Source organism: the organism of the source record quoted next, unplaced genomic scaffold (assembly GCF_019419815.1).
Source record: "Pyrus x bretschneideri cultivar Hongxiangsu unplaced genomic scaffold, Pyrus_bretschneideri_v1 Contig45, whole genome shotgun sequence".
Taxonomy (NCBI): Eukaryota; Viridiplantae; Streptophyta; class Magnoliopsida; order Rosales; family Rosaceae; genus Pyrus; species Pyrus x bretschneideri.
The window spans coordinates 3,729,321-3,739,635 of NW_025999779.1; the positions used below are offsets into that span (position 1 = coordinate 3,729,321).

Consider the following 10,315-nt stretch of genomic DNA (forward strand, 5'->3'; position numbering starts at 1 on the left):
TATATTCAAATATGTTGTACTATTGTCACTCACACGAGCTTCACAACTTATCTAGATTTTTGTTTTGCCCGATGCACCATTTTCATGGTGTAGGATTGTTTCTTGCAGAGTCCAGGTAATAGTTAGAAAAGAGGATTTCAAGGAGCGTAGATAGTGTGTGCAATGCACTTGAGAGTAGGGGTTTTTACTCTTTATTGTAATTTGGTTTCTGCTAAATATCTTATGTATATTATGTATGAGTTCCAGTTGACTCAATGTATTATTGTTTTGCTATTTTCAGTTGTCATGTGTCGATCCTTGGCATATCTCTGGATCAGAGTGTGATAGTTTGTGCTTCTCTAATCTAGAATCACTTTTAATTTTCAATCATAAGTTTTTATTATTGTCAAAAAGTGTTTTTAGCTATTTAAAAATAAATCTTAAACAAGACTTGAAAGTGCTTCTGTAAACCCAAAATGCACCTACATGAAAAAAGAAGACAACCAAATACGCTTTTCACACTATTTGACAAAAACAGCTTTCTTAAAAAATCTGTTCCATAGGGCTCCAAAGCATGTTTGACTTGTTTTTGAAATGATTACTGTATTTGGTAGAAAAATTGAGAAGTTTCAAACAACTGGAGAAGTACATGCTAGTTACATCTTAAAGAAACATTTCCAAGTGATTTTTCATTAAGCACTTCAATTTTTAATATAAATTTCAGCATTTTTATTATAACAATCTCAAATGTGAATCACCTTTATAAAACTCTATAATTTCATCAAATTGTCACCCAAAAACTAATCGCATTATACTAAAATACCACTACCTGGTATAGCTTTCATGTATTTTTATCTATTAAAATTGTACCGTAAAATATAAACCCGGTTACCATCTATATTATAATACAAATTAATTATATCAGACAAATGTGTCAAGTACCAATGATCATTTTACATAACTCTGTTAGAACTTTTTTCCTTTTAAACTTTGAAGTTTTGACAACTTCGAACTGAAGTTCTAACAGAACTACAAAAAGAAAAAAGAAAAAAATAATGGAGTTTTAACGAAAAGCCCACGGTACTGTTCATTTTAACGAAAAACCACATTTTTACACTAAAAAGTCAAACCTGGTACTATTCACTTTACCCTTTATTTTGTCCTTATCATTAAAACTCAAAATTTTTAAACCTTTTTTTATAAGTTTTCCTTAAAAAAAAAAAAGAGAGAGAGAGAATACTCCACAATGTGACAAGTCTAGAAATCAACCCTCGTACATTTTTACTTCAAGAATTAAAATTCTAATTTAACTAAAGTTCAAGAACCAATACTTCAATTTTCTATCGATACTATATATACGTTCTAACGAGACACTCATAAAACTACGATTAGAATCTATTGAAGTTACAAAATCTAGGCCATATAAGCTACAAGTTGGATGTCCTGTAGCCCTAGATATACGAACAATAATATATATTGGTCAGTTTGTGTGGCTACTCAGCTTGGAATAATGGTTAATAATTTTTTCCCTTCTGCTGGAAGCATTCGGGAATCAAGATAGACATGCAAAGAAAAAAGAAATAGAATTTTTTATTTATTCCAAGAGACGTTAGTGAAAATTTTCATGAAGTCTTTACCATTTCATGTTTTTAATACAATATTTTATAATGTTAAAGAATTGATATTAGACTGTAAGATAATTGAGCTCTATGAAAAATCTCACTTTAATAGAGGATTCTCATTTCTCTTATTACAATTATACATGCATTATTCAAACTTTTCAACATCTTTACTTTAAAGGGTGCTCTGCCTCTTCCCTCAACAAGCTCTCCTCCCCATAAGCTAAGCATCTTCACACACACACACACACACACACATACACAGAGAGAGAATCCAGAGAGAGAAACTAGAGAGAGAGAGAGAGAGAGAGAGAGAAGGGTCGCATGAGATGGCCAGAAGCCAAGCTTCAGGTGATCAAAGTGCGGATGAAGACTACATAGACATAGAAGTGAGCTCTTCCTCCAACTTCTTGTGCTATTCCATCAGCTCTCCACCACAAACCAGAGAGTTTGAGTTCCAAATGTCCACACTTTCTCAAGACAAAGAAACCACAACATCCCCAGCTGATGAACTCTTCTACAAAGGTAAGCTCCTCCCTCTCCACCTCCCACCTCGCCTGCAAATGGTCCAAAAGATCCTCCAAACCTCCAACAACAAAACCCAGGAAGCCATTGGTGAAAGCTTCACCAAAAGGGAAAGTTCCAATACCCCCTTGGATCAATCCTGCAATATCTCCTCCTCAGAGTCCTGCAGGGTCAGCAGTGAGCTCAACTCAGATGAGTACATCTCCGAATGGACGGCTGACATGTGTGTGAATTTCATTGGTGGTCACAATGATCATCCAAAGAAATCTTGGTCCACAAAGCTGAAGCAGATCAAGCAGTCCTCATTGGGTCAAAAGCTCAAGGCTTCAAGGGCCTATGTGAAGTCCCTGTTCACAAAACCCACCTGTGCAGACGACTACAACTCATGTGCAAAACCAGCGAGCAATGCAGAAGCAGAAGCAGAAAATGGCTCAAAAGTCACAGACTTTTGCTCCAACAAGTATATGAAAGTGGCCAAGAAAACCCCATTTGGAAGAATCGACAATGGCAGGTTCCAAATATCATCCACCACTCTGATGAAAAGCATTGAGAAAGAAATGGCTGAGGAAAACGCAAACACCCACAGAAAATCTTTCTCTGGGGCAATCCAACATACACCTGCTCTGCAATCTCTGTGTTCCCCCACATCTTCCTCCGTTTCTTCGTCTTCCTCGTCTTCTTTCTCCTTCAGCTCAAGTGGGTTCTCAGATTTGCAGCTGCTGAAGCGAAGTACAAGTGCAAATTCAGAACTTGAGAGCTCGATAGAAGGAGCAATTGCTCATTGCAAACAGTCCCATCAGCTGTTCAGTTCAAGAATGCAGTTTGTTGGGGTCAAGAGATCTCACCAGGCCTCATCCAATAACGCCGTGAGAGAAACACACATGAATAATTTGATTGCGTTGTATGATTGAGATTTTGAGAAATTGAAATGGGTTTTTTTCTGTTAATCTCTCTTTTGAATTTTTGGGGTTCAATTACTGATTACTATGCAGTGTGATTGACGTATAGGCATTTGTATTTGCACGTTTTTCCAGCACTGTTAGAGCAGAGACTTTCTTGTTCTTGGCGTTGTTAACTGTTCAAATCAAAAAGTTTAGCGCAACTTTCTGTGGTTCCCCAACTTTTTTTACTACTTGAGAAGTTTTGTAGTTGTAACTGAGTTGATTTCCACGATCCTTTGTTTGATTCTTTTTGTTACTTTTTGGATGACACATTATTGTTATTGGAAAGGAAACTTTAACGAAAAACTTTCGGTACTGTTCATTTTAACGAAAAATTATATTTTTACACTAAAAAGTAATTCTGATATTATTCACTTTTTCTTTTATTTTGTTATTATCGTTAAAACTCAAAGTTTTCAAATCTTTTTTATTAGTTTTTCTTAGTGGAAAAGGATCCGAATCCTTTTCCTAAAGATCCCGTGATCATAACCATTCATCATACATCGTACGGTTAGTTTTCGTTAGGTACTATTCATATTTAATTTTAAATTTTGAAATGATTTGTGACCGCATGATGTATGATGAACGATCACGATTACGGAATCCCTAGGATCCTCAGAAAGAGGACTTGGCGAGGATCCTTTTCCATTGTTATTATTGAGTGTGAGTGTGCCTATTCACTTGCTACTTTTTTTTTTTTTTTGGAAGGCAAGGTTTTATGTTACTCTAATTTATGAGCGGAGGAATCAAATTTGAGCATAAGAGGAGAGTATAGATTTGCATCAACGTTGATAGATTTTGTTACAATAAATGTATCCATAACACGTCAAAATGTTTTACCGCTCAAAAGTATGGACCAATGTTATTGACCTTTGTCAATAAGAGCAACTTACTTGATACAAGTATATCGTCGCGTACTATCTTGTGCACATATACATGTGAAAAAAAAATTTCAAATGCATTGTTAGCTCAAGAGTCAAGACGCCACAATAGCAATGTACTTATGATATGTAAATTTGTGTACAACAATCTGTCATTTAATAAAAGTGGACGTTATATTCAAAGAAGAAAATTTGAAATAATTTTGGCAGGAGTAGAAATGATGAGAAGAAAATGAAAATGTATTTAACACAATCAGTAAAAAAGGAGAGAACCCAAATTATTATGGAAAACTTTTTCTCTGTTAAACTGAGTCAAACTTTTTTAGTGGTTTTAAAGTAAAACTAACCCAGTGTCTTTGTTGACAGGAATATTTTTGCTAATCACTTTCTTCATTGATAATAATGTTCATCCTCTTTGAAATTCTGCATGTTGAATAAACATAAATCTCAAAATCAACTTTCAGGCTTTATGTCCTTCATCGTTCTACCTTTGAATGAGGATCCTCTCTAGATCCTTTTTGTGAGGATCCTTAGAGCCTTAAATCGTATCTGTTCATTGTATATCGTGCAGCTAGTTTTCATTAGATACTATTTATGTTTAATTTTAAATGAAATTATTTAAAATAATTTATGACTGCATGATGTACGATAAATAGACACGATTTAAAGATCTTTTGAATCCTCATAAAAAGAATCCAAAAAAAAACCATCACAAAAAAGATTCGGAAATGATCCTCACAAAGAGGATTTCTTTATTTTCACCCAAAAGCAGTGTGGGGGATATCGTTCTACTGTAGTCTGAACTGCATGAAAGTTAGGAGCAGATAATCCATTTAGCTTTCATCTGTCAATCATTATAAGTAAGGTGAAATTCATAAACAATAAATGGTCTCCCAATCCTATATTTTGAAGTATTTTAACCGTAAAATCTTAACTTCTGTATGTCAAACAAAAAATCTAATAATTAAGACTTTAGAGTATCTTATATTTCGAAGCACATAAAAAACCTAATTTTTATGATTTGCAAAATATAGTCTTCCTAGAATTTTCCTTAAAAGATTTTTTTGTCGGTTTTTGGTTGTCATAAGGTCCTGCATTATGGTTTTACACACCCCTTGTTAATTTCTGTTTTTTCATCTTTTTCAATTCATCCGATCCGATGGTTGAAAGTTAGAAGAGTGTGTGAGAAGTAAAAAAGGATGTGTGGATATCACATCCCTTGCTCAAAATAGATTGCATCAAGTCGAGTTTGATAAAAAAATAAAATACATCATATTGTTTTTACTATACATCAATGTGTACAATACATTACTCAAATGGATGTTTCAGTTTAAATATTTTAGATAAAACTATCATATTTGACGGCTTAAATATTAAGGACCAACCCAAAAATGAGTTTTAAAGAACCACCACATTAATTTGATTACTTTCATGTTAACATGATAACACCACAAATAATTGTAGCCACAAAGATGTTCCCTGTCTTCCTCTCCACAGATGCATGTTACATGCATCAGAAATGTATTAAATTAAACCAAAAAAATCTATAAAAAATGTGAAGGGAATGTCACTCCAAAATTATTTTCAAAATTCCAAAGAACTAAAGAAGAATTGAAAATGTCATTTTCTGGCCAAGAACATTTTAGTATTTCCATCTCCCTTCTTTTGATTTTGACTAAACATTCATTTGAAAAACTGTCTCCTAGATTTTTGACATGACCATAGGTAGAAAACTCATTTGTAGAGCACTAGGAAATACATGCATACATACAATGCAAGCACATATAAACTCAGTTCCCCACCATAACACTTACATGCTTGTTTGTGGTAAGGGAGATTCTTACCTATCTCGGTTGTATATTTTTATATGTATCTTTTATTACGTGATCTTCTCTCTTTTCACATAATGAGAGAGATATAAATAAGAGAATACAACTAATTATATCTTATCATATAATGACAAATGACTTGCTCTCTCTTTTTTTCTTTTTTTGATACGGTGATGTTCTATGTTACTCTAATTCACGAGCAAAGGAATCAAATCGAATTTGAATGTAAGAGGAATCGAATTTTAGTATAAATTTTTTTGCACCAATAATGTATCAACGTTGATAGATTTTGTCCCAATAAATGTATCCATAACATGTCAAAGTGTTTTACTACTCAAAAGTTATGGACCAATGTTATTGACCCCTGTCAACAAGAGCAACTTACCTGGCATAAGTATACCGTCACGTACTATCCTATGCACATATACATATGAAAAAAATTTCAAATGCATTATTGGCTCAGGATTTGGGACGGCACAATAGTGATGTAAATATGATATGTAAGTTTGTTTACAACAATTTGTTATTTAATAAAAGTAGACATTATATTCGAAGAAGAAAATATGAAGTAATTTTCGGAGGAGTAGAAATAATGAGAGAAAATGAAAATGTATTTAACACAATCAGTAAAAAAGGAGGGAACCCAAATTATTATGGAAACCTATTTTGTGTGAAAGTGAGTCAAACTTTCAAGTGGTTTAGGGTACGGTAAAACTAGCCTAGGCTTTTGGTTGAGAGCAATATTTTTGCTCAAAACTCTCATTAATGATTAATGTTCACTCTTTTATGTATTAACGTTAAATGAGTTTGAATTTCGTATGTATTGGAAATATACAAATATCAAAACTTAAACTCATTAACGATGATAAATATAATAATGAGCATTATCATCGTTTTAAAGTGATGAGCAAAAGTGCAACATTTGTTTCAATGACTATTTCAAATTTCAGGCTTTATGTCCTTCATCATCTTTATACTTTCACCCAAAAGCACTGTGGGTGTGGAGCGAAATTGTTCTACTGTAGTCTGCAGTGCATCAAAGTTAGGAGCAGAAAGTGCAACCTTTGTCACACTAGATTTCAATGACTATTTCAAATTTCAGGCTTTATGTCCTTCATCTTATACTTTCACCCAAAAGCACTGTGGGTGTGGAGCGATGTTGTTCTACTGTAGTCTGTAGTGCATCAAAGTTAGGAGCAGATAATCCAATCTTTCATCCGTCGATCATTATTAGTTAGGTGAATTTCATAAACAATGGATGGCCTCATAATCCCAAATTTCAGATATTTAAACTGTCAAATTTTAACTACTGTATTTTAAACGAAATATCTAGTAATTAAAATTTTAGAATATCTTATATTTCGAAGCACATAAAAAATCTTAAATTATATGATTTATAAAATATAATCTAAAAATATTGTCTCTTTAAAAATTTTCTTAAAAGATTTTTTGAGGGCTTTTTGTTGCTGGAAGGTTTTACGTGGTGGTTTTTGAATTGCTGAAAATAGGTTGCGTCAAGTTGGGTTCGACAAAAAAATAAAAAAAAGATACATAATATCGTTTTTACTAAGCATCAATGTATACTTACTTAAATGGACGGTTCAGTTTAAATATTTTAGATAAAACTATCATATTTGACGGCTTAAATGTTGAGGACCAAACAAAATTTTCACAGAAAGGGTTAGGGTTTAGGATTACCAACCAAAAATGAGTTTTAAAGAACCACCATATTAATTTGATTACTTTCATGTTAACATGATAACATCACAAATAATTGTAGCTACAAAGATGTTCCCTGTCTTCCTCTGCAGAATATCCACAGAGGCATGTGACATGTATCAGAAATGTATTAAATTAACCAAAAATCATCTATAAAAAAAAATGTGAAAGGAATGTCACACCAAAATTATTTTCAAAATTCCAAAGAACTAAAGAAGGATTGAAAATGGCATTTTCTGGCCAAGAACATTTTAGTATTTCCATTTCTCTTTCTTTTGATTTTGACTAAACATTCATTTGAGAAACCGACTGCAAGATTTTTGACATGACCAGATGTAGAAAACTCATTTGTAGAGCACTACGAAACACATACATACAATGCAAGCACATATAACAAGAAACTCAAACCATCTTTAACCGAATGAGGGCCAGATGGCTCGTTTTAGCTCTCTCTGGCCCTCCAAGAAATTAATATTTTAATGAACAGTGCATGGCCATATTTCTTACCATTTCTAACCGAGGGCCAAAAGGCCATAGGGATCGTTTTAGCCCTGTCACAAAAAAGGGTCTCCAACCAAGGACCAAAGGGCCATAGGGCCAAACATAATTTATTATTTAAATTTAAAAACTACAACAACTTTAATTTAAAAACTACAACTTATATTTAAAAACTACAAATTAAATTTAAAAACTACAACAACTTAAATTTATAGGCTAGCTGATGTCAGCATGACGTTAGCTAGCCGTTGGATTTGAATTTTTTTGGCTATAAATAGGATGGATATTGGCTATAATTCACACACCTTTGAATTCAATCTCTTTCAATTCAAGTTTACAATGAATTCCAACTTTTGATCCTCTTCGAATTCCAACTGGGGGTCCTTATACAAATCCGAATTGGAAGAAAAATGGGTGCATATGAGACGAGAAGATGAGGAGTCTGATAAAGAAGATGAAGCATGGCGCAGCACACAATATGTGGCAACCATGGTTGCGGCTATGGTGTGTCAGCCAACTAAGGAACAACCTCAATGGGGTGGCTCTGTTATTGGTCGCTCTTACCAACCACGAAACAGAGCGATAATGCATGCCAATCTGATGAACAACTACTTCAACCTCAACTTGGTGTACACAAAAGATGATTTCAGATGTCGCTTCCGGATGAGGCGTCACATCTTTAAGCGTTTACTTCATGATGTCCAGCAAGTCACTTTCAACAGAAGCTGGACAGAGCAAGCCGTCCTGGTTTCTCACCTCATCAGAAGGTTACTATTGCACTATGAATGATGGCCTATGACACCCTAGCTGATTCGATGGATGAAACCCATGGTATGTCTGAATCTACATGCCTTGATACTCTTGCTGAATTCTGTAACACAATTGTTCAGCTTTACAAAGAAGAGTACCTCAACGAGCCAAATCAAGAAGATCTTGCTGATTCGGGCCGTTTTCGGCCCTCTGGACCCTTCAGTTGGAGATGGTCTCAATTCCCCACCATAACATTTATATGTTTGGCAAAGAGATTCTTAACTTTCTTTATTGTATATATTTTTTAGGAGAAATTAGGTTCTCATCCCTCTTTCTTCTATTTTATTGATTAAAACTTTATTTCTTTGTAATTTTTGATCAAGGTCTTTAGGTTTTAATGAATGTCATTATTTCAATATACAACATAATTACATTAAATTTCTAAAATATTCATTTAGTGTTGGAAAAATTACATATGGTATATTTATATTTGGGAGACTTTGGATGCGGTCCTTAGCTATGAATATTCTTTGATTGAAACTTTGTCGGTTTTTAATTTTTGATTGAGGTCCCTGAAATCAATGTGATAATTTATTTCTATGTACGTTACTATAATTTTTAAATTAAAAAAATAGAAATTTTAGTTGTTTATATAAATGAGATTTTAAATAAAAAACCATAATATGTGGGATTAAAAATATTAAAATATAAATACACTGTTGTGTGTGTTTATATATATATAAACATGGGTACATTCATCAAATTAACCAAAAAAATTATTGTATCAAAACATGAGTACATTCTTCAAAATCACAAAAAAAAAAAAAAAAAAGATATTAGGCTTAAGAACATTAGTAAATTTCTTTGATTAAACTTGACATGGATACATTTTAAAATCAAAGAAAAAAGAATGTACCCATATAAATTTAAAAATGGATTAAAAAAAATTGAATAGATTATATATATAAAAAAAAATGGTACATTCTACATATAACAAAATAAAAAGTTTTACATGAATAAGTACATATAATTAGCATGGGTACATTTAGCAAAAATAAAAAGTACAAATAAAAAAAAAATGGGTACAAATACAAATAAACTTTAAAAAATATGGGCACAAAAAGAAATTAATATATGGATACAAATTAAAACTGAAAAGAAAATTGGTACAAATTAAAAAGAATTACAAATTAAAAATGGGTACAAACTAAAACTAAAAATATATGATAAAAAATATAGTCATAAATATTATGGCTAAACTAAAAATCCTATTCCTTGATCAAAAATTGAAAAGGAATAGTATTTTAATCAATGGAATAGAAAAAGAATGATCAGAACCAAATTTCTCCTTTATATTTTATGGCTAAACTTTGTATCATATATTTATATTTTTAGTTTGTACCAACTTTTAATTTGCAATTTTTTTTTAATTTGTACTATTTTCTTTTTAGTTTTAATTTGTACCCATATATTAATTTCTTTTTGTGCCCATATTTTTTAAAATTTCATTTGTACTCATAATTTTTTAATCTTTTTTTGTACCCTAATTTATTTATAATGTACCCATTCTTTTT

The 10,315-nt window shown here is 32.3% G+C and overlaps 1 protein-coding gene across 1 annotated transcript; it reads left to right on the top strand.

Moving 5' to 3' along the window:
- The first annotated feature begins 1,720 nt into the window (after positions 1 to 1,720).
- On the top strand, positions 1,721 to 3,167 carry LOC103933737 (probable membrane-associated kinase regulator 4). Its single transcript, XM_009343430.3, has one exon. The coding sequence runs from the start codon at positions 1,928 to 1,930 to the stop codon at positions 3,032 to 3,034; it is 1,107 nt and encodes a 368-aa protein (XP_009341705.2). The 5' UTR covers positions 1,721 to 1,927; the 3' UTR covers positions 3,035 to 3,167.
- Positions 3,168 to 10,315: the final 7,148 nt, after the last annotated feature.